Below are 26,122 nucleotides of genomic sequence, written 5' to 3' on the forward strand. Positions count from 1 at the left end.
ATCTTTAAGGACTGTGGGTGGATTGTCTTTTTCCAACTTTAAAATCCAAGTCATCAGAAAATCTAATGTCAGGTAACTAGCATAGACAATGTATATCTTAAGAGCTGAACTTTATGATGATAGTAAAGTTTTAAAAAAGAGATGATTCAGCAGTACTACGTACAAGTCACAAATGAATATCAAGCCCTTCAGATTCCCATAAAGTCTCACAGGCTTTTGTTTAGAGTCAAGTCAGCCATGACCTCTGATTTTGACCATTTCCCACATCTGGATTTGCCTGCGTATAAAATCCTTGATCTAGCTGTGAGGTATAGGGTAATGCAAGTGAGACAATTAGTCAGTTCCTAGGTCCCGGAGATGGATTCCATCCAGGAGACAAGCCACAAGGCCTTAGGGTCAGGGTGTGTGGGTTAAATAAAACCACACTGCTCTAGGGGACCAAAGTTTTCTCTTAAATGCATAATCCAAATGTTTGCATTAGCAGGATGTCCTCCTACAAACACTAGAGTCACTCTGAAGTGCCTGAGTGCCCCTCCCTCTATCCCCTCCCCCATCCCTAGCCCTATCTCCCTTCAAACTTTGCATCTGGTTTTGGTCCCCAGGCTGTCTCAGGCACGTATAGCTACATTTGTATTTAACAACAACAAAAACAAAACACTCAGCAATGGATGTGTGCAATAAATAAAGCAAATCAGTTGGTGGTGGGGGCGGGGAGGCCCACAGGTGTCTATCACGTTGGTCAAATAAGGCTAAAAGTTAGATAACAGACCATACAATCTTTGGTTTATATATTCGTTTGTTTATAAGGTAATTATGAACAAGGTATTAAAACTGCCAATTACTTGAGTGACGAATAAAATTTTCCTTGCAGTAAAAGTATGCTCCAGCCAAAGCCAGCAATTTCCTGAACTGCACACCTCCTAAATTGCAGTGTGAAAGTGCTCAGTTACAGATGGCGCGTGCACAGTGCTGTCTTTGTCAGCACTGCTTCCTAGCACAAAAATCCCTTACAACTGCCAGAATAATAGTCCTTGTATCACAAAAATTTAAATCTGTCCTAATGGAACTGAATTAAATCCAAATACCCGTTTCTTATTAGCTCTCAGACTAACTAGCAAGTAACCACCTGATATATACCACACCAGTTTAAAACAAAACGAACAAACAAAAAACTTGCTTTGTATAATGAAGAGGGCTAAGAATGGGAGACAACTACCTTAAAAAACTAGATTTAAAAATCTGTTTTATCATCTAAAATCCTCAAAAAAAAAAAAAATTTATGGAGTTGGTCAAAAATATCCAGTTCTAGACCACAAAGATTCAACTCAACCCCAGCTTTCATTTTTCTCCAAATAGGAATAAAGCCCAAACTTGATCAACACATTAAAAAGCACTGTAGTTAATTAATATTTTTGGCAGGAAACGTGCAACGCTTGAACAAAAACAGAACTCCGAATACCTTTTTCCATTACTGAATGTGGAAATACCATCTTTCCATTGTTCAAAAATCACAAAACAAACTTTAAATACTGGAAGGTATTTCAGTCTCGTACAAATCCATCTTAGAGACTAGGAATATTTTGGTCCTCTATGTTTGTTGATAGTACAGGGAGTTCCACGGTTAAATAATTTCTGAAGTGAAGTATAATTAGTCCCTTGTGGACACACAGACCTGGGGACTTGGGTTGGTCAGGAATGCCAGATGGTTCCCTCAGGCTTCTAAGAGGCCACTGGAAAAACAGGAGTCCCAGGTATTTTGGCCTCGGCTTCTTGGGTCCAACGATAATGGTTTCATTTTGTTGCCCATTTCACTTTTCAGCCGACTTTGCCAAATAGCTTTAAAATGCAGAGGCAAACATGGCTTGCCATTTTCATCTGATGATATTTAACTCTGAGAGTGCTGGAGTTCTACATGAGCAAGATGGACATGCCCCTTGACCTCACAGAGCTTAAAGTCTAGTGGGGAGAATAGCAGGCAACAGGGAGCTGTCCACAGTGTGGTAAGTCCAGCAACAGGAAAGGAAGAGTGGGCAGTGGAGGTACTGTGGACAGACTTCTATACAGTGGTAGAGAGAATATTGGAGGTCAGCAAAACTTCCCAAAGGAAGGGAAGAAACGACCACACTGAGATCTGCGGGATGAGTTAGCTCAGCGAGGGACAGTAGAGGCTAGTGCTCCAAGCAGAGGCAAAGATTTGGGCAAGTGAGAGCAGAGCAAGGCTTCCCTTTGAGGAAATGAAGGAACACCTGATGGCTGAGTACAGAGTGCACAGGTGGAGACTGGAGAAACAAGAGGCTCAAGAGTGAGGCCGCTGGGAGATGAGAGTTGTCAAGTTGGGCCCTGGAAACCACATCAGGCATTTGACCTTTATCTCAAGGTCAGCTGTGGGGAGGGGGCCAGAGGATGTCAAATGGTAGGGTGACAAAATCACACGTACATTCTAGAAAGGCTACTCTGATGGCTGTGGGTGGAAAGACTGGGATGAGGAGGGCACGACCAGGTGCAAGGGCACCAATTGGAGGCTCCTAACTCCACGCAGGACAGATGACAGAAGGATGATGGGTGACCTTGATGCCCACTTAGGGGGCGAAGCACCACACTTCCTCTGGTTTCCAGGGCACACACTGTGCTTTCCTCCTTCCCTGACATACAGGATCAGTTCTTCCAGCTCTGCAGCCTCTGGCCACAGGGACCCAGTTCAGCTCTACTGGAGTTCTCATTCACTATCCATTACCATTGCACTTGGTGCTTCTGATATGGGAGGTTTTCTAAGACACAGAGTGCAGACTAGGGTCTCCCTGTGCTCAGGTGTGAGATGCTACTGCCCAGAACAGCTCAATACTGGCATTTTAATGCATCTGTAATCACTAAGAAAATGGGTAAGTGTGTTATTCTCACATATAAGAACTGTACTAGTTTGTCTGGATACTCTTAACACCTGCCTTGAACCTAAATCTGGACTAAATTAACAACAGTAAAATATAACTTATGAGGTTAGTGATATGACCACTTAGTGTGATGATTGGTTCTACTTCTTGATTCACTGTAATCTCCAGAAAGCATAACTGTCTCAAAAGAACCTTCATGCCCTCTTAAGTGGATATAAATGGTGTTAATTTAATTCCGGGGTCTGAAAGGAGAACCACAGAATGGAATATTCTTTGTTAGTGAGGAACCAGAATATCAGGTTTTCTCACGCTGGAATTTCTAAACCAACCAAAGTGTAGCTTCCTGTTGAATAAGGTGTATCTGTCAATAACAGGCAGCTTAAGACCTTGTAGCTGTGATGCGTAAGGACATGCAATCTAGGCAATTTAGAGAAGGTATCTGCATGCAGCATTTTCCTTTTAGCAGATGTGTGCACTGAAATTTAATGTGAAGCCATTTTTTATGTTTGCAATACCGTCTTTTCTTAGAATGCATCACTCTAACCACAATCCTAAGTCCAATTCAGTGATTGCAACTAACGAATCGCTGAATCTATGGTCATCCCATACAAACAACCATCAAGCAAGCAGATTAAATGTATTGACTGGTACAGTCAAGCCTGGCCCCAAGGAAATACTAATTTCTATATATAACTTGCAAACAACCAGCTTAGCACCATTTATAAAGGAATTACAAACTGTTAAAGAAAACATTACATTCTACCAACACATTAAAGGTCACTTATATTTCCAACAATAACCCCCACTCCCTTCCGAAAGGCTTCCCTGAAAACTATCTTGGCTGGAATAACTAACACCCCATAATATCAGGCAACTTTTAACAGAAATTTGGCAAGCAAAGAACTCCTCTCATATAGATAAAAAATAAACAGTCTCTGCTCATCTCTTTTCTAAAAAGATAATTAAGAGGTTTCATTAAAAGAACACATGTTTAGACTGGTCCATTGGTACTGTGGCATCAAAGAATAAAGCCAACGGAGGAAACTTGTGTAAGGAGACAGATTCTTGATGAAGAATTAAGGACACTAACCAGCAAACATGTGTTGGTGTAAGAAGCAAAGAGTCAGGCTGGGCATAGTGGCTCACGCCTATAATCCCAGCACTTTGGGAGGCCGAGGCAGGTGGAACACGAGGTCAGGAGTTCGAGACCAGCCTGGCCAACATGGTGAAACCCCGTCTCTACTAAAAATACAAAAAAAATTAGCCGGGCATGGTGACACGCACCTGTAGTCCCAGCTACTTGGGAGGCTGAGGCAGGAGAACTGCTTGAACCCAGGAGGCAGAGAGGTTGCAGTGAGCGGAGATCATGCCACTGCACTCCAGCCTGAGCAACAGTGTGAAACTCTGTCTCAAAAAAAAAAAAAAAAAAAAGCAAAGAGTCAGTTCTTTCAGCAAAAAGCCAGGTCAACATAAAATATAATTATCCTTTGGATCACAAACATAATAAAGATGGCCACATATTAATATTTTAATATAGAGGTCCTGCAATAATCAGTGTCTTATTCATGCACTAGTCATAACACATGTTAAAAATGAAAAAAGAAGTATGAGCCAAGCTCCATGGTGCATGCAAGCAATTCCAGCTATTTGGAAGGCTGAAGTGGGAGGACTACTTAAGGCCAGGAGTTCAAATTCAGCCTGAGCAACATAGCAAGACCCCGTCTCTTAACACAACAACAACAAAAGATCAATAAAAGAAAAAGAAGTCAAAAGCCCCATTCATACCACATAGCAAACAGCCCTTCTTTGATCCCCAAGTATAAATTCAGTCTAGTCCTTTATGTAAATGGGAATTTAAAAAGCAAATCCTGGAAGACAACAGGATAAAGAAAACATGGAAAAAATATTTAATCTGAAGTAATTTATGTACAATAAAAATGGACTCTACTCTGATTTAGTAAACTTAAAAAATTTTTCTATTTCTTCTTTGGGGCAGAGGCCTTCCACAGTCATTTTCAGAGTTCGGACCATTGATCTGGTTTGAGTCTCCCCTACTAGGCTTGCGATTTACTTGTGAGTGGAGAGAACCTCTGATTTACCTTTGGTTCCCCAGAACTCAGGATAAAATGAATGAGTTCAAGACCCCAGAGTGAACAAACTAGAGTTCAGACACTCAAGAGCAGCTGTAGACTGCACCATAAGGGTTTACCTTAGCTATTGTTCAAAATGCATATGAACATCAGAAAACAGAATGTCCATTACTGCTGCCAGCCAGAAAGTGTAAACATAAAACTGTGATACTCTACATTAATCAACCTGCTGATAAGATCTGACACAATAACTCAAACTACACCTCCCCAGACAGGAATTCTATTCCCGGTTTTGTGTCTTGATCTACTACGTTTTTGTGAACCTTAGTTTTCTGTCCTGTAAACAGAGGGAGATGAAATGAAATGATATCTTCCAGCTCTACTGAGTTGTGACTCTAGATCTGGATGAGAAACACTGCGAATGACCAGATTTGCTGCTGAGAAGTCATACAGCTGCATCATGTAAATATTGCAGCCTCTTGTAGAACCTACCCTCCCTCTTGGGGGTTTCTTTCACCTCTCTCCTCCTGGGAGTCCCATTACCTGGATGTCTAGTCTTCCTCTTTCTCAGCTTGCTCCTTCATTTTCCTGGGGTCTATCTTTTGTTAGTTTTGCAAGAAACCATGTGTAAAAGCTGTCACTTCCTGTTTGAAAATATCCTTATAGGATTTGGGTGTGTATAGTTTAGGCTATCAATCCTTTTCTCTTAGGATTATTTTTGAGATGGAGTCTGTCTCTGTTGCCAGGTTGGAATGCAGTGGCACGATCTCGGCTCACTGCAACCTCCGATTCCCTGGCTCAAGCAATTCTCCGGCCTCGGACTCCCGAGTAGCTGGGATTACAGGCACACGCCACCACACCCAGGTAATTTTTGTATTTTTAGTAGAGGTGGAGTTTCACCATGTTGGCCAGGATGGTGTCGATCTCCTGACCTCGTGATCTACCTGCCTCAGCCTCCCAAAGTGCTGGGATTACGGGCGGGAGCCACCGCGCCTGACCTCTCTTAGCATTTTGAAGACACTGCTCATGGATGATGCCAGCTTGGGGAGCCAGAGGCCGTTCTGACTCTCTGCACCAGTGTTTTGCAAACTTTAGCACACGTCAGAATTGGTGGGCAGGGGCTTCTGTTTCACTAGGCGTGGGTGGGGACCAAAGAAGCTGCATTTCTACCAAGTTCCCAGGTGATGGTGATGCGCTAGAAGCACAGTCCTCACAGGACCACCTTTGCCTCGTTTTCATTGAGACGTCACTCAGCAGGTCCTTTCAATCTAGAAATGTATATTCCTCAGTTTCAGGAAATTCAAAATTTTGTATCTTTCATAGTTTCCTCCTTTCTATCTCCACTGACATCTCTTTGTGAAATTCCAATTAGATAGCTGCTAGCCTTTTTAGTTCATCTTCCTGTTTTCTTATTTTTTCTTCCCATGATTTCCATCCCTTTGTTTTTTGGTCCTTTTTTCTGAGATTTTCAACTTTCTTCCAACACTTTTATTACCTTTTTAAAGTGTCTGGTATCGTATTGTTAACTTTTCTGAATATTCCTTTTACTGTTTTTTTTTCACCATGTTTTTCTGATTTTGTGGACATAGTACCTTTTCTTTTCTCTCCAAAGATATTAAATTTGTTTTGATGTTCCTTTCTCCTTCCATTTGTCTCTGATTCTCATTCCTCGTTTGTTTCAGACTCTGGCTTCACTGTTAGAAATATCTTCAAAAGTCTGATGATCACTGGCTACTCATTTATACTTAATAAAAAGCAGCACTAAGAGCCTCCTGAGGGCTGTGTGTGGTATGGGCTTGCTGAATAGTGAGTGCCAGCACAGCTGAAGGAGGGACCTATTTCAGGATGAAATGGCCACATGTCAGTTTCTGTGAATCTTCTCTCAAATTCTCCAGTCTCCAGTCTGGTGCGTACAGCTTGGATGCTACCATCTGGGAAGGCTAACAGGAAATAAACTGAGGGGTGGGGGTGTTGTCTTCAGTATTGAAATTTGACTTAATTTTCCTGATTTAGAAGATGTGGCCCCCCTCAATCATTACCCCAACACAGCTGGGCCTGTGTCCTGAATCCCAGAGACTTTCTATTTAAGGTCTCCCAAAATTAAATTTCCAAACCTCTGTGTCATGGGAAAGATAGTTACTGGGCTTTGAGTTTTGGAGGAGAAACCTGGAGGTCTGATTACTTCTATCTTGCTATACAAAAGTTTTAACCAATCCTGTTTTCAGTCCTACTCTGCACTCCCATCTTTACAGGTTCTAAATTCCTAAGCCACTTTGAGGTTCTGAAGCATCTTTTTTCTTTTGTTTGTTTTTTTTTTTTGGATCACCTTCACTTTTTCTCACTTTTAAGTCAGTTACAAGTTATCCATTTGCTTGCAAAATTTGTATGGCATCTTTCATTTGAACTATATCCTTTCTTCGTGTTCTCTATTTTCTCTTTGCTCCCATTGGTATGCACTTTTTTATTCCTTTACTTTTATTTTAAAGGGATTTTTAGGAAGGAGCAGAGTGAAATAAATGCACTCAGTCCATCATGCTTAATAGCACGCCTTCAACAGAAATTCAATGAGTAAAACTAGTTTTTCTCTAAACACCAAAATAAAACCATTAAGTTACTGTAGTCTGTTTTACTGAAAAAAAAAAATCAACTTAGATTTGTATATATTTTTTAATTAGCCTAAAGAATTTTCACTTCAGATGATAGTACAAACCAGAAAACACTGCATCAGTTACCATATAGACGACTGATTCCATATAAACACATCCAGTTAAACTAATTTCATTTTATTTTCTGATATGGTGCACAGACCAATGGACTAGAATGCAGACACAGAATAGCTTTATTTCACCCGAGTATTTATCTTGTCCTTGTGAATAAGACATAGAAAATGTGGTGACAATTATCATACAGGCAGGTGAGTTCATATCCCTAGTCTTTATTCACAGACTGGCATTAATCTTTAGGGAAGCAGCTAGTGGCAGCTACTGTGGCCCTGTGCTGTCGACATTTGTATGAACATAGAGATGTGAATGGTCAAGTGCAAACACCAAAAAACTAAAAGTGTAATTCATATGTTAGATGACTCGTGATCCAAAACCTCTCAACGTACTAAATAGCAAGATGAGAATTGAGCTGGGATAAGGCAGTGTTTTGGAATTTTAATCAAGCGTTTTTACAAGGCCTATGTGAAAGCAATTCTTGTGAAAAGCGACAACAAGCTTACTGACAACAGCTGACCACAAACTCAGTATGAGCCAATAATACAACATGGTGCTTAAAATGCTAATATAATCTTAAGCTTCATTAATGTTCGGTATTCTGGTCGAGAGATGACCCCACCACATTCTGTATAAGTCAGACCACATCTCAATTATCTTGTTCTGGCCATTGTGCTTATACTGTCATGCCAGACAGGTGTGTAATGGGGCGGACTTTAAGGCTCTAGACTTGCATTTTCCAGTATAACAGCCACTAGTTATGAGTGGCTATTTAAATTTACACTGAAAATTCAATTCCTGGGTCACACTTGCCACATTTTAAGTGTCCGATATTCACACGTCTAATGGCTACCACCAGGTACAACACAGATACAGAATACTTCTATCACTGCAGAAAGTGCCATTGGACAGCACTTGTCTATACCCCATGTCATACAAGAAATGGGAATGAGAATTTGACCCAGGAGAAGGGAATGCTTCAAGAAAATCTTGTATTTTAAGATTTACAAGAATTACGCAGAAAAGAGAAGTTGCTCTCTCCAGCACACAGAACTACGATAATAGGTAGAAGCTGCTGCCGAAGGGTAGACCTCTGCTTAACGTATAAAAAAAACTAGCAATTAGAATTAGTCACTACAGAAAGGCTGCTCACCAAGAATGACCTTCTATTCTTAGGAGTGATTAAGGAGAGGTAGGTCAGACAACCACCCTTCCAGGGATTTCTCTATAGAGGAAAATGTCTCTTCTGATTCCAAGTTACCAGAATTATGCAACAACACACTAAACTATCAACAAATGGTTATCACCAGTTATATAATATAATATGGCAAGCTGTTCCTAACTCCTTTCACCTTTTCTTTAAAATTTACATGGTAAGTGTACTGAGAAAATTAAGACAGGAAAGGCCAGAGGAGAATAAGAGAAAGAGAGACCTATACAATTAATTGACTACTTCCCTGAGTCTGTAAATATCCATTCATCTTTGAAGAGTACTGTCCTCTATCCTAGGTCGATACTTTGTGTGGGATCACAAAGTGATGTGACTCAATTCAAAAGCATCTTATTCTTAAAAAAAAAAAAAAAAGGCTCATTTTGATTCTATTTCATACTTTCTTATTTTAAAAATGGTTAAAATTGCTCATGCACACTAAAACTGACAGTCGAAGAATGTTTACCATGTTTATCCTATGCTGTATGGTACCTGCAGCATGAATATTACCTTAATATTTCATTTTGCCTTCCACCTCACTCTAGAGACTGCTCTATCTGCTCGATAAAGCTATATGAGAGACAGGGAGACAGCAGGCAGGTGATTTTAAGTATCAGAAAGGAGGTGTTTATATTTATAATTACCTTTTCTTTCATGTTTTAAATTTAGTACTTAAGCAACTTTCAGCCAAAAAGAGAGGAGGTGGTACTGCTAGAGCTCTGTTTCATTGTTTTGGTCTCTCTATCAAATGAGAGCCCAGAACCTCTGCCCTATAGAAGACAACTGAGAAACCAAAATAAGGAAGAGAAGAGGGAAAAATAACTAGGCCAGGATAGAGACACATGTTGAATCTTGCCATCCCAATCATGAAAAGAAACTAGCTGTAGCTTTATTGTCTTGTCTCTCTTGGTAGAACAAGTCTCCTTTTGGCACAGAGAAGTCTCTTGGTAGAAGTTGTACCTGATACTTTAAAGCACCAACTGAAATGGCTATTAATAGAATGAAGGTGAGAGAGGGCATGAGAGAATGGTGTAGGTTCAGGATAAATATCGGTAATACAAGAGTTTTTGTGGCAAGCGATACTGAGAAGTCAAGTCAAGCAGGTGGGAATGAATTTTACGGGCTTCAACACCACAGAAAGGTTGCCCAAAATGGGTCACTGTCAAATCTAAAATTGTCGTTACCTTGGAAAAACCAAGTCTTATTAAGGAAAACAATGGAGATGCAGGAACAGAAAAGTTACCCATATATACATATATATTAATCTGGACTAAGCCATCCATTCGTTCATCCAACACACATGTACTGAGCATCCATCATGGGCCAGGCACTGTGCTACATGCCAGGGTTGCAATGGGGAAAATAATAGACATGATCTCAGCTGCTATGAAATTTCATTTTGGTGGGGGAAACTTTTTAAAGAATAACAAATAGATGAATAAAAAACACAATTACTTATATGATGATAAAGTAGACATTATAATAATGGAGATATAAAAATGTATAAGGGGAAACCTAAGGGTCTGATTTAAACAGAGTGCAGGCAGGGTGAGTATTCTAGGCAGTGGGAAATGCATATGCAAAAGGACCCAGGGCTGGAACAACCTAGCACATCTGGAGAATGAGGGGTGACTACAGAGACTGCTCAATGGGCCAACAGGAAGCAGATCATGCAGAGCATTGTATATCTTGAGGATTCTTCTCTTCACCTAAGAGCAATGAGAACTGTTGAAGGGTTTAAGGAACTATGCAACAATCACAAGTTTGTGTGTCAAATACGGCCATTCTAAATTGAGATTTCAAAAACCTAGCAACCTTGAATTCTGGGGACCAGTTTATATTTAAATGTGAAGATAATGTCACAAATACAGCTCTGTGTATAGCAAACTCTCTTTTATGTGTAACTCATCTATAAACACTTTAAAAATCCAATAAAACATTACAGCTTATCATATTAAGATGTTTATGTGTTTATTTTGTAAGACTTGAGCTTCCTAAGTTTATTTCCATTAAACGTAATATCTGGTCTGTATGTACTGGTGAAGGCTGCAGTCCCCTGCTGTGGTTTTAACATCGCTCCTCTCCACAATTCATGTTGAAATGTAACGCTCAATGCGGTCGTACTGATAGGGCCTTTAAGAGGTGACTGCGCCATGAGGGCTCTGCCCTGATGAATGGATTAGTCTATTTGTGAATTACTGGGTTAATAGATTAATGAGTTATCATGGGAGTGAGACTGGCAGCTTTATAAGAGGAAGAGAACCTGAGCTAGTGTGCTCAGGCCCCCTTGACACAAGATGCCCCACATGGCTTAGGGACTTTGCAGAGTCCCTACCAGCAAAAAGGTTCACCAAATGAGTCCCGTCAACTTTGGACTTCTCAGCCTCCACAATAAGAAATAAATTCATTTTCTGTATAAATTAAAGATGTTATAGGTATTCTGTATAGCTTTCTGCATAGGTTTCAGGTCTTCTGCTATAAGCAACAGAAAACAAACTAGGACAACCTCTAATACAATGATGTTCTTTACATGTGAAGGAAACAGCCCATTCATCTGCATCAGGACAGCACACGTTCTAGATAAATTTGGCAGTAAAGACGGTCAAGTTCCATGGGTGTCTCCACACTAAGACGAGAGTATAAGGATGGGATATGGTTTCTGTCCACTTCATAAAAACAAAACTCTCCCATTTCCCCAGAAACTTAAGTTCTAATTGTGGCTAAAGCTGCTCCTCAACTTCCATCATTAATATGACATACGACCACTTTTCAAATACTGAGTTATAAAAGTTCCGTTTTTTAAAAAAAGGTAGCAATCCTTTCAGCTCTACTGCACAACGTTACTAAGAGACACCATCACTTGAAAATACATTGAATGCTTGCCTTCCCTCTTTGCAACTTGACCTCTGAATTCAGAGCACATTAAAATATCAATATTACTTTAAAGTTAGAGGTTAAGTTTGATGAATTTAATAAACTCTATGCCATGTACCCAAGCAACAGTCTCTCGAATAAGAGTTTCCCAAACTTGTTTTTTTAATGGTCTGATTTTTGGAATGTAATGAGAAATGCATGCTTATGAATGAAATTCTCACTTAATACGGTGCTGGGTTCAGTATATAAATAGTGGAATATTGCAGATGTGATTTGTGATCACTCCGGCCAACTCTACCCTATTCATCATTCATAAGCCAACGCTCCTGACTCCCACCTCATGGCCCGTTTCGCTTTGTGAGAAAAAGAGATGTGGTCCTAACACACAGTAGGGCTCAGAACACTGAGCAGCTCCCGGGGTCAGTGGGTAAGAGGCATTTGGCAAGTCATAATTATTTATTATCAAAGCCACATTTGTTTTTATCCACTTGATTTTGAAAATTAAATGACTTTAACGAATGAAAATGAATGACTTTTTCTCTAATGGCTATCAAAGAAAAGGAGAAAAGCAGATTCTGTGATTAAGTGTAGTCATTTTATTCCCGTTTTTTTTTTTTTTTTTAAAGTCTTCAATGAAGACTCTCCAAACATGCAAACCACCTAAGCATGGAAGAAGCTTCCTGAGCTGATCCCTACCAACTCACACAAGTTTCCTTCCTTCTCCTCCTCACTTCCCCCATGCTCCGCACATCCTGAAATCTATGCGGTGGCCCAGGCATCCTCCACTGTCCCGGGCACACCCCACGTGTGCTATGTCTTTACCATCGGTCTTCTCGCTTGTTCAGAGCACCTTGAAAGTGGGGGCCAAATCCTATTTTTCCTTTGTTCCCTAGCACTTAGTACATAGTAGGCATTGTTGCTGGGCATTCTGAAGCACTTGAAATTCACTTTATAGATACGCAAGCCCTCAGGCTACAAATACTGCTGTTATTTATAATTGAGTACCCACCAAAATTATTAGGAACTATTTGAAGAGAGTGGAAGTTTTCCTGAAAATTCACCCCCAATGCAAAGTGGTTTTTCCTTCCCTCATCTCTTGCTGCCAGGATAATGTTTCTAAATCCTGCATTCCTCCTGTGACCCTCCCATTCAAGAATCCACTTTGGCCCACTGCCTCCAGTCTCTGCTCCTCTGCCAAGCCCACCACTATGCAAAAGCAGCAGCTGCCTGTGCTCACACTTTCAGAACTCTTTCATGTACATTATGCCATTTGATCCTTTACCGGAACCCCAGGAGAGAGATGGGCAGACATCTTAGACTGTTTTCACAGATAAACAACGAAAAGTTAATTAAGTCTGCCTAAGGTCAGACAGGTTAGTAGCGTGAGACGAGACGAAAATCTGCGCTTCTGTGAGTCCAGTTCCCAGCTCAGGGCTCCCCTCTATTGCACAAGGGCCTGTGATTTCTCTTGTCCACTCGATTCTTAGTGAGCACCTTCTGTGTGTCTGAGACTGTAGTGGGCTGAGGGGATTGAGAGCTCGCTAAGATAGAAGTCGGACCCTGGAAGGAGATGTGTGACCATGCCATTAGAGACTACACATGCTGTGCTTGTAAACGCTTCAAAACTGGAAAAGAAAAATTGCCAGCCTTGGGATTCTACAATAACTATTCATGACATACAAATTGCCAGTACTTCCTACCACCCAGTATTGATCTCTGTAGCATAGCAATGGGCATGACTGTCCTACTTTCCTGCACCCCCAAAGCATCTCCAATACAGAAGGATGCATGATGTGATGGAACCACATCTCGCGGCATTAGGTTCCAAGCCAGCAGATGGGAGAAAACCACGTATCATCAATACACTCTTGAAGATCGCTTATGACTTCAGCAAGGTACTTTATGTAGACAGTTCTCCCCTCTCAATGACTCTAACATGCGCAGTTCTCCTTCAGTGTGGGAAGAGATCAATTTGGAAACAGGAGGGTTTTGTCATTGTCGCGCATTTTAAATCTTTGGTTCAGGGTCTGTCAAAGCAGTTCAGAAGTGTGAAGGGCAGGGGGTTGTGAAAAAGCTGTATATCTGAACACCAATGTCACCCTCAGGGGGCTGAGATATTCATGCTTAGAAAGGCATATGGGAAAGGAGGCTTTTATTTCCCACCTCATACATACTCCAGGGCATGCACTCACCAGCTTAGGGTGGTGAGCTGAATCTTTGTGTTAAGTTACTTCTCTTGTTCTTTTTTTCCTTTTAATTGTTATTGCTATTGTCAGAATTTATTATTGTTATTTCCTCAAGTGTGCATAGTTGAACACAAGTTATGTAAAACATAGGTATGCTGTTGCCACTGTAAATCTTTAGCCACTGGTTTAAACTAAGTGTACAGAAGGAGATCTGTCTGAATTACGCTAAGTGCAGCATGTGGTTATTCTATGAATATTCTTTAATTCATACATTCATAGATAATGTAATTCATACATTAATTAAGCACTAATTTATGCCATATACCTGCACTAAATGCTGAGGAAAAGAAGAGTTAGCTACTGAGGCCTCAAAATACAGCAGAGGAGAAAAATATAAAGAAAATTATTTAATTACTATGTAAGTTGGATATACAAGGTAAGATGGGCCCAAATGTGGCAGGGCAGGCTTAGCGGAGATGACCCAATGTCCCCAGAAACACACACAACTCCCTCCCTCACTTTCAGTCCCTGATTCAAGTATCTTCCTCCTGGCAAGCCTTTCCCTACATCCCCATTTAAAACTGTAAAACCCCTCTTTGGTCTCAGTCTTCTGACACCTCTTCCCTGCTGCTTCTCTCCAGCACTTATCCCCTTCTGATCACATCTCTTATTTTTTGTGTTTCTCCTTCCATGAGGTGGTCAGCTCTATGAGGGCAGGGATTCCTGTCTGTTTTCTGAATCCTAACCTCAGATCAGTACCCAGAACATAGTAGGATTTGGTAAATATGTGCCTTTCCTAATTACATTAAAGAACAACTGCCAGAGCTCTCTAATCCCTTTATTCTCCTTTCTTTTCCTTCATAGCATTGATCATGAACTGATGTTATCTTTTCTTTTGATGTTTATTTACTTATTTATTTTTCTCTCCTCACTAGAATGGAAGCCTCAGGCCTCAGGATAAGAGGGAGTTTGCATGCTTTTTCACTGGGTGTCCCAGCACTTAAAAGAGGGCTTGGTACATAGCAGATACTCAATAAATTGCAGTTGAATGAATCATCATCCTTATCACAGCTCACATTCACTGAGCACTCAGTACATGTAAGACAGCTTTACCTGTATTCTCTGTATCTTCACAGTAACTCTATGAGATAGACACCAGCATTATTCTCATTTTAGAGATGAGAAAACACGGTCAGTGAGTAACTTGCTCAAGGTTACAAACCTGGCAAAGGGTGGAGCCAACAGTTAATTCCAGGCCACCTGACTTGAGCTTTACTTTTAATCACTGTTCTACTGATGTGACTTCACTGGAGAACAGGCCACCACAGCTTGTCAACCATCACGTGGTTTAATTATCTGCCCCTCTAAACCATTCTCCTGCCACCTCCAGGTCATTTGCCACACTAAAGACAGTGTGACATTTTCAAATAGCAGATCTGATCATGTCACCCTGCTTTACACCTCTTCAATGGCTTTCCACTGGTAGAGTACATGTTTTGGTGTCCTACCAGCAAAGGTCATCAATATATATAACAACCTCTCTGGAATGATGACAATGTCACCTCTGGAAAGATGACAGGCTATATGACAATGATGGACTAAGAAGAAATGCTCTACTTTTGAGATAAGAAATAAAGAGAAAAGGCTTACTTATGATATGACCCTTATCAGTAACTCTAGAAATATTTATGCAGTATCTGATTAGAATATTGCATATGTTAAAATTGATACTCCTGGGCCCCACCCAAATCTACTAATTTAGAATCTCTAGGGATAGTGTCTGAGAATCTAACAAGTACCGTAGGTACCTCTTTGACAGTCACTGACCTAACACTCTTCAACTCTAAGACACCAGGCCAGCATCTGCATGCTGGGTAACACTATATAAACCACTAGCATCAAGACTAAGACCCAACTAGCTCCAATAACCAACAAGACTCTTTTGTTCAACTACAATGTTGTAGAACTCATGGATTCAAACTTCCCTAACCCAGGGCACAGGTTTCAATCATGTCCAATGCTCGAGCAGGTCATTCCACATCACACAAAGCCAGAGTTCGTACCTTCAGAAAAATCAACTCCCTTATGTAAGCCAGGTCGATAGAGTTTTACTGTAAGATATGTTCACTCCAAAGATTATTCCACTTCTTTTAAAATATGTCATCCTGCTATAGCTAGGATATTGGGAGAGAAAAATTTAAAAAATATACAAATCATGCCTTGTACCTAGCACATTGGTTGACTTCTCAGCTAGTTCTGTGTGGGATTCAAAGGAAAGCATTTCTATTCAGGCCTTGTACATGCTAAAAGATTCCTAAAAAGGTTAGAGATGAGCTTGGTTAGTGGGAAGATTATCCCAGATTCCTATCATCCCAGATTCCCTGATATTATGAGAATAGGTCCCTAACTGAATTCGTCTCTGGACATGGGGTTCCCTTTGATCCAATTATCAGCTCCTGGCTCCTATAGCTATGAGAAGACAAGTCTCACCAGGACAGTCTTCTCTGCATGCAGCCCCTCCAGCTGGGAGGGGTCTTCATGGCATAGAGTAGAAAGAGTATGGAACAGTAATATTAAATCCTATGATTTAGACTTCAACTAATTACTCATTTTCTTGAAACACAAGTTTTCAAACTATTTAACCTGTGCAAATAACCCATAAAAATGTTTTCCTCTGCAAAATGTAAAAGACACAAAAAAACCACAAAAACTCTTAATATGAAAGTCAAATCATTCTAAAAACTATTTTGAAAGATATGAGATTTAATTGTGGTGCTACAGCAAGTTTTCAATCTGTGTCATGTTATATAACTTAAGAGATTTTCTTTTTTAAGTCTCAGAAAAGTATTTCAGAACTCCTTTTAAGCTTTATTTTCAAGTGTTTCTACATAAAAGAAAATGTTTTCCTCTACACAACACAGAAATTAAAAGTGCTTGAGAAACAATGACTGTGTATTACAATATCCAATGAAGCCTGCAGGAGGAAACAAAACATTTTTAGATGAAAACAACCAGAGAGGTAAATTTTTCAAGATATTTCATTGGTATAAAAAGAAGTTTTTACTCTCCACATTGAATTATCAGACCCATGATATAAATTACTCTTCGCAGAGTCTGTGTAATCCAGGTAACACATTGGATGTATCATTATGTGAGATGAACAAAGCAATCACTGGCCAGACGTACCATAACTCATTAAGGAGAAAGAAAGTGAAATTATTCAGGGTGATTTCACACCCAGCACTTGCTAAAGTGAAACACAAAAACAGTATGGAGAAGAGGACAAATTTTGAAGGAGCACAAATTTCTAACTTTTGAGAGATCACTGTAGCTTTCCAAGTATAACGTTAAAGTGTAAAACACTAGGTTACTTATAATTTTCTAACTTCCTCACAAGTTCGTAATGCTTTCAACACTATACCATGCCAAAGAATAGACTGCTTTCCCCACCCCGCCCAGATTACAAAACTGCACTGCGGATCCTCTCAGCCATGAAGTATGCCGCGACCCTCAAGCTCTCTTAAACGTACTGACAGAAACTGCCAAGATGCAGTGCGAGGACAGAAAGAGCAAAGTGGAATTTAAAAAGGCCACCTTGGTCAAACAAGAATAGCTGCAGATGTTTACGATACCAAAACCAGCACTCCATTTAGATTCTAACATTTGAAGCAATTGTAAAAAACAAAGAAAAAAGGTATTTATGCTAGCATAAAAATGTTTTTTAAATACAGTGTTTATTTGTCAAATACCAACTGCTTTTTCTTTCATTCCTTTCTGTTTCTGATCTTTGGAAAAACCACATCAGTATCAAATGTCACTTAGCTCTTATTCAAACAGAGGAAAGCAGACACAGCGGCTGCACCCGTGACTTGGCTGACCTGGGCCCTCAGTAAAAACAAACCGCTATAAATCACCAGATGTAAGCAATTGGGTAGTGATCACTCTATTAATTGAACAGCTTTCCTGAAATTTACTGTATAATTTCAACCCTCCCAACACCTCTCTCAGAAGCAACTAACAATGGTGGTTTTTTCCTTAAGTTGCTTAAAGAAAAACATTTTTTAACATCAGTAGCTTAAATATATTTTTGAATTATTTAAGATTAAGGTGGTAAGCTTATTAGATTTTAGAAATTAAACCACAGGCATTCTAAATGCTACCTTTAAATGCTGAAAGTCAAAATTATTCCAAAACCTACGTCGGTGCATGTATATACACATTACCTACACTAAAAACACAAAAAACTTGGTACAACCTTAATTGTATTTGAAAACTCATATTTGCAAAATAACCTGCAAAGTTATTTCTGTCTTCAGTCACATATTTACTTTTTTTGAGTTGATGTCTCTGATTTCCACTGCAGGTACCACACTTAAAAGAGGATACTCCAATGGCTTCTTCTCAACTCCAGTTTCTCCTCACAAAACAACTCTGATCATTCTCCACTAGGAACTAAGTAATACATAATCCACAGATCCCCATGTCAACCATTGAGCAATACCAGAATTAAAGTCCTAGTCTACAGAATATGAGCAAATACACATTTCTATGGTGTAAAGCTGGCCTCTTTGAATCTTGAAGACCAGTTCGGTAATGACAGCAAAGTGTAAAGTGTGTTGTTATAAGAATACATGAAATTTAGGGGTGACAGAGTTAGAGGTTAGAAGACAAGTTAACCAATTTAAAGAGCGTATCTTTATTACGCCCTGAAGAAAATATTCAATTTTTTCTTCTAAGAGCTCTGTGCTAGTCCCTATGCAACTACTACTCAAGGTTCCTGCAAACATACACGAGGAATTCTGCTGATATTCACTTACAAGGAGAGAAGTGTAATATTTGCCGAGACTGGTCCCAGATTTGGAATGGTCTCCAATTCATTGTTGTTCAGTTTCCTACAAATGCCAAAAAAAGAAAAAGAAAAGCTGATTAGGTAATCTGTCATTCACAGAGGTGAAAACTTTATATATTATTTCAAGATACCTCCCAAGTTAAAAGTTTTGAATAACTCACTATAATCCAAGTATTCCTTACAGTTAAATAGCATAAGGGGTAATGTATTTTACTCAAATCTTAAAAGCAAAATAATGAACACTCACACTTCTCGAAGGCTTTGAAGGTGGCTCATGGAACTTGCCTTGATGAAAGATAATCTGTTGTGACTTAAGTCCCTATAAGAAAACAAAATTAAAACTGTAAGTCATTTCTAAAAATCACTGATAGTGCTAAGTGGGCTCATGAAGTATCTCTATGAACACTAGTGGGAGCAGGAGAAATAACTGGTCTATTATGTCCACAAACTAGATGGCAACCAAAATGCCAAACTCAAAAATACAAGCTCCAAGGACAAAATTAGTTTAAGGAGACTGGCAGATTCAAATACTTTAAGCCCACAAACGTTTTAAGAGATGTTTTTTGGCACACGGTGAACAGATCTTTTGTGAACTGGCAGGTCTGCTTCACCCTCCCATCTCCCCACTCCCAACCTGATATGATGACATCATGGTTTATGAAAAGGAGCTAATTAGGCAGGTTGCTGAAACTAAAGCCTCTATAGAATTCTTTTCATTGTTATACATTTAAGCATCGATGTCCTTATTGCAGTCAAGGAAAACAGAAATTGCTTTGCGTACATATTTGTTTCTCTGTGTTAAAGCACTAAATTTAAAGTATTATTTTGTGTGTGAGTGTTGAGAGGGTAGAAAACAATCTAAACCCTCTGCTTTCTTAAATTCCCCAAATTTCAATATCTGGTAATATATAATTTAAACCACATCACCATCTAACAAAGTTCAGCAGATTGCACAAAAACTTGTGAACAGATTTCAATCATTAAAATAAATGTGCTTCTTACTCAATAACTCAATTTAACTCAGTAACAATTTCCATAGAACATCATTACTATTAAAAACAGTAACAAAATCATACATATACAATACTCTAGGCTAGAAAGTCATCTCATTTAAGATTCAAAATATGGAATAAATTCCAGTAAATATTCTTGGTTATATTCCCCATATGTGTTAATACATTCACTATGTGCCTTCAAAACAGTGTGATAAAAATGAAATGGTTCAAGAGTGATGAAAAACCAGGCTAACAAATAGCATAGCTTGAAGCTTCCCACTGAAAGAGGTTATCCAACCCATACTAATCTTTTCAGTGTTTAAAAGAGAGATTTTTAAATAACCAAAGTTGACTGGAGAAAAGCATGAATTATGTGTTACATGCGTAAGTATACCCCTTCTAAAAAGTAACTAAAGAGAAACCACCTCCAGAGAAGCACAGTGTTACTCAGTGTTTAGTTAACAATTAGAAATCAGAGATCCTTTCAGTCTTTGAGTTTTTGTTTTGAGAATAAACCTGGATTCTCTTTTTCACCTAAAAAAAAAACTGCAAGTTTTTATTTGAAATATGCTTGCCCAAAGACCTACCAGACAGTGACAGACATGAGTAGATTTGTTCTGGTAGAGTTATAACATGAAAAAAAATCTGGCACAGTCTTTAAACTATAAAAATCCTGCAATTACAACCACTGCTGTGCATGCTCACCACGCTGGCTGGAGCCAGACACTTTCCCTCATAGCCCAGCTCAAGTCCATCTGGAGTTCATCAAGGAAACCGTGAGCCCAACAACTCACGTTAGGATTCAAACAAAACCTGTGTGCTTTTAGCACCCCAGACAGTCACAGATTTCCCACATGGTTTAAAAAACAACCAAGGAAAAGAGTCTTTCACCTGGGAGGTAGCCTGAGTCAACAGAAAGTCTCATTTGGACCCACTTAACTAAAGAGCATTGTGCCAGCGTAAAACTGCATCCCCTATTGTTTCAGGTCTTAAAAAGAAAGGGGGAAGCAATCTGGCATTAATATTTAACACAGGTGATTTTCTTTTTAATTAAGAATAAAAAAAAAAAAAACTAAAACTGAGCTCTCCATTTCATTTTAAGGATTATTTCACAGGGCAATCCTGTGAGAGAAATGAGATAGAGTGCCTAACTTTTTTTCAACTAGTAATGGGGTAAGATTCCTCCTACAAAAGACCTGTAAAAAATAAGAAACTGCCTTCAGAGACCAGTGCACATGCTGGGGACCCCTCATTTCTGATCCAGAAGCAGGAGCTGGCAACTTTGAATATTTCAGTTATTGCAACACACTTCCATTCCTGAGTTTTGTGTACTATTAAAACTACATTATATGTAAGAGGAAAAAAAAAAACGCCCCTTAAACGACATTTACTGCCAAATACTTACAGCTATGAAAGTTTTAGTGTACCTAAATTTAGATTTAATATAGTTTACATTTGAGAAATGATTACTTTCCAGTTAAGGGATGTCACATTTTCCTAAATCTTCCTTATATTGTTTTTATGGCTAGACCATTAAAAACAGATTCAAGTTGTACAATGTCGATGTTTTCTTAAACCCAGATCATAAAACATTCAATAAGAAAGGAGATTATTCATGTTTAGAGTTCCATTAATGAACATCTTCCCCACAAAACTTTTACAAAAGCTTTTTGTAGTGGGGTTAATGAATGGGAAAGGTAGTAAGACACAGAAGTGTTAACTATGTACCCAGAGCTCAGCTGGCCAAAACTTGAAAATCAAACTCTTTCTACGTGGTTAGACAGACTTCTCTCTTCCTGCATATTAGCAAATGAATAAATATATATGAAAATAATCAATTTGCAACATTTGGTTCAAGCTATCATTTTCTTCCTTTTAGCATTTGGAAATCTGACTTCCAAGTCAAATTTTAAATGCAAATCCAGCACAGCTTCTTAATCAATCCCACTGGGGCCTGCAGAGCTGCTAATTCAGCAGAAATCTGGAAAGCTGAAAAACAAAAAGCCAGGCTATAGCTGTTTTAAGACACTGATCCAAAGTGACTCATAAATCAGCCTGTTATATTCAAGTTTTAGTCTGGAAAATATAGAAAAACAGCTGTGAAAACCATAAGGACTATTACCCCCACCCCACCCCCAATTCTGGTACGGACCAGAAGATTTATAACAGGTCAACACTAAAGAAGTCACACCAGCAGAAACTACCTTTGGGACTTTCGCCTGGGTCCTGTTGAGAACTCAAACATTTCTACATAAGACAAATAATTCTGAAATGCCAGTGAGAATTTAATAATACTGGAAGTTCTCATTGGCAATTTAGCAACTTTTCCATCTCTGGGCTAAATAACATTCTAATAAGCATTCCTCTTTAGGTTGATAACTGTTTAAGCACAAATTCTAGACAAACTCTAGCTTGCCTTTAATGGCAGTTGTGAGCAAGGCTTCACATGGTTACTGGGTTGTTTTTTTTAGACAAAGGCTCGCTCACATAGTTACTCTTTTAAAAGCCACTTTCATTAAAGTACTAGAGGTTATTTTCTAAAAGGAGTACTGATACAGTATCATTATTTTACAGCTCAAACTATTCAACTTTTCACCCATGGGCCTCCTATAGTAATAAATCACAACCAAATAAAGTGGAAAAAATACATACACAGGTAGAGATTTTTCTTAAACTTGCAAATTCAACAAAACGAAAGACAGTTACTGAACTTTTTCTGAAAAGTGCTTTCATAAGCCAGTCCAAAGACAAACTTCTACTATTTTGATTACCTGAGGAAAGAGAAGGTAAGATACGTGGAAAAAAAAACATGCATTTTTCTATTTATATCTGAACTCGGAAATCATCTCGTTAGGATGATTTTTCTAATTAAGAAAAACTTTAGTAGCCTTTTGAACCTCCTATTCTAAAATACCAAATAACAGAGAAAGTAAAACTCAATTCCACGTGTTTTTCTGCCTCTTTCAAAAGTGGAGAGAAGAGACCTCTAGAGTTTTAGGTACAAACAAAAAAAATATTTACAATAAAGAATCCAGACCACATGGTTTGGTGACACCTACAAAGATGGTTAAAAGTCACATAAGTACAAGAATGACAGAGCTGTCCAATGAGTGATCACAGTGGGGTTCCTGACAACAGACTGAGAGCTTATTTATACAAGTGGAACTTATTTTCACATACATTTAAGGAATGTGGACTAGTATTGAGACAATTTACTGCTGGCGGAAATGTAATTAAAGACTGTGCTAACCAAATAAACTCTAATTTGTTTTTAGTGTGCCACCAAATTATCTGCAAAACAAAATCCTAATTAGGTCAGCTACTTTTAAGACAATGTTTAAATAGGTATCGAACCCCTTTTGGTTCAACTCAACTACTAATCAAGGGCAACACAGATTTTCTTTTTTCTAAACGTCTAAATCCACGAAAAAAAAAGTACTGCACACTAGAAAGATCACAATAGACAACTTGACATTGAAAAACTATCGAATACAAGTTAGATGCCGTGAATAATCTAAGCATTTCTAAATACACTCCAGGAAGCACTGTATTCATTTTCTCTTTCTCATCACTCTATTATTCCTAAGTGTTCACCTCCAGTCATTTACATGTTCAGTTCCATATGTTGTCAATAGAGCCATTCACATTTCATGAATAAGGCAGCATGACCTCCACAAGAGGCAATTGAACAGAATTAGCCACAACTAATTGAAAGTCTCCCTGCTTTCCGTTAAAGCCCTTATCTCCTCTTGCAATTGTAATAAAAACTACTAAATAAAACGTCCCATGATAAGAAATTAAATATCAATCCAATACTCTCTAATTCTACTTTATTCAACTAAGGCTTATTAAAAACACAAGGAGTATACTTTCTGATGGCCAGCAATTCTACATTCACAGAAGTTATTTAGATTAGCACAATAATTTTAAAATATAAATTGTTAAACACCTGACCAAACCTCCTACCACGATTAGGGCATTGGAATAGTTCACTAGATTTAAGAACTTAAAATTTTCATTGCAATTCTGCTAAGTAAAAATTTAAGATTACGTATGAACTGCACTTTATTTTAAACAGAACAACTACTTCAAAAAATACAAGTTTTGATTGTATACTTTCTACAGTACTCCTCCAATTTTAAAACTGGGACTGAGGAAGAATAGAAAGACAGATGACATTTGGAAAAGATCAGCATTTCCAACTAAATTACATTTTCTTTCTTGTTCTTCACGCAGTTGGCAGTGATTTCAGGTTTTCAGACTTCACAGCTAAAATCCAAACACTTGCATAAGAGCACCCTGCGCTCTCCCCTAAACCGTCTGGGCGTGCTGAGGAGCTACAGAAATCACGCCCTTGATTCTGAATAATCGAGTTCCTTCCTTTCCACAGCTACTGACCAGTCTTTACAATCTGGTTGAGGAGTGGGAACTTACGGTCTGCTAATGTGAAAGCAAGCAGAGGGAGAACAAAAGTACGTCTACCATAACTTGGATAGTGACCGAATTCTGTTGAGGGGGCTTCCCAGATGAAAAGCCTGACTTCAGTTACTGGGTGGGAACAGGAAAAGGAGTCTGACGCAGCTAGAAACTAAAGCTGAACTAGACTCAGAACTCAGGGAGAAGAGCAAACTCCTGATGTGCGCAGGTTGCCACTTATCTCGCCCAGGCCTGGCAGGAGCGCGCATTTGAATCCCTCGGCTAGCATAGGGCGCAGGACTTCATTCCCGGCCTATGGCGTAGTCACTGGCCCCCTCCCCTAGGCTACCTGCAGCCAGTTACGACGCGCCAAAAGCCCACCTGCGCCGCCCGCAAGGCACGTGGGAGGGAAACTGAGGCCCAGACAGTTCTTTTTCCACGTCCACGGAGCGCCGATCGCGGCCTGGGCCAGAAGGAGCTATCCGGCAGAAAAGGCAATGCACGCCAAACCCCAAGCAACCAGGCCCTCGCCCGCTCCTGTTTCCCGAAACCCCAGAGGCCCGGCCTCCCTCCCCCCCGGGGAAGAACACTTACAGCCGAGCGACCCAGGGCGGGAGCGGCTCGGGAAGACGCGCTAGCCGCTGGCGACTGCAGTCCAGCAGGTCCCCGAGGCAGCGGCAGGTAGTGGGGCACTGGCGCTCGGCGGCTATCCCGGAGGGCTGCCCAAGTGCCCCGCGGCCGCCGCTGTCGGACCGGCCCGCGCGCCCCAGTACCGCGCACAGCAGCAGCCCCAACGCCGCCGCGCGCGCACGGAGACTCGGCGCCCTCATCGCGGTCCAGCGGCCTCTGTCTCTGCCCGATGCTCCCAGCTGGCGCGCGCTCCGGGCCCGGCACAAATTTCCAGCCGAGGGTGCACGCCCGCCCTCCCGGCCGCGTGCGCGCTTGTTCCTCGCGCTTCCCGGTCAATTCCTTCTTTTACTCCCGGCGGCGAAGCCCTTTCATGCCCCCAAACAGCAGGAGGGAAACTGAAAAGAACTGCCAACTGCAACAGAGTTGCAGCTTGAGCAGCGTCGGCTCGCCGAAGCCCCTTCTTGTACGCAAAAGAAACTTTTTCGCCTCCACCCCGCGGCGCTGCGCCAACTCCCCGCGCGACGGAGTAGCGAGGCGGGGCGGGGAGAGGCCGACGTGCGCCCATTGGCCGGCCAGGCTGCGGGCGTCCCCGCGGCCACGTGACAATAACACCGCTCCAGCCGGGGGCCTACGCGCGGGAGAAAGTGGAGCTGAGATTGTAGGAAATTCAGAGTTATATTTTCCAGCCTCTCCAGCCAGAAGTCTCCACTGCGTCGTGGGAAACATATATCCAATGGAGTCGAAAGGCAAAAGGGAGTGAGCAAATACTAGGCTAGTTTTCGGAGTTGGAGGTATTTAAGAGAACTTCAGGGAAGTAAAGTTTAATTAGCAGTGTTTTCAGGAAAACTTTCAATTCCAAATTAAAGACACTGATAAATTATTCTACCAGCCACAGATAAAACAGTGGTTTCAATGAAAACAGCTCTTTTAACGTTAATGCTGGTGGGTTTTCCCCCATACATCGGTTTCAAAAGTAAAAACAATAATAAAACGTAAAACTCGTGGTTTTGTAAAGTGTATATTGAGTTACAAATAGCCAGCCTTCGTGCACTGGATAAAGCTGGGCGGAGTGGGGGATGGGGCATGACCTTCTAGTAGACCTCAATGGCAATCACGCATTCCTGGTAATAGTAATAATGAAAGTAGTGACAGTGACGTTTCAAAATAAAATGAAAACTAAGACCTTGGAGGAAAATATTAGTATATGCGCCTTGGGCCACTTGCGCTTTGAGTAATGACACATGTTGATTGAGAATGCTACCAGGGT

At 40.2% G+C, this 26,122-nt stretch overlaps 1 protein-coding gene across 1 annotated transcript in view; it reads right to left on the reverse strand.

The window, feature by feature from the left end:
• Positions 1-25,365, reverse strand: part of LRIG3 (leucine rich repeats and immunoglobulin like domains 3) — a 46,937-nt gene extending 21,572 nt beyond the window's left edge. Inside the window, exons 1-3 of the mRNA XM_050746629.1 lie at positions 24,820-25,365; positions 19,062-19,133; positions 18,783-18,857 (exon numbers count right to left, since the gene is read on the reverse strand). Coding sequence (XP_050602586.1) covers positions 18,783-18,857; positions 19,062-19,133; positions 24,820-25,055 — 383 coding nt within the window. The 5' untranslated portion in view covers positions 25,056-25,365. The remainder of the gene's footprint in view (positions 1-18,782; positions 18,858-19,061; positions 19,134-24,819) is intronic.
• Positions 25,366-26,122: the final 757 nt, after the last annotated feature.

This window comes from Macaca thibetana, chromosome 11, assembly GCF_024542745.1.
Source record: "Macaca thibetana thibetana isolate TM-01 chromosome 11, ASM2454274v1, whole genome shotgun sequence".
Taxonomy (NCBI): domain Eukaryota; kingdom Metazoa; phylum Chordata; class Mammalia; order Primates; family Cercopithecidae; genus Macaca; species Macaca thibetana.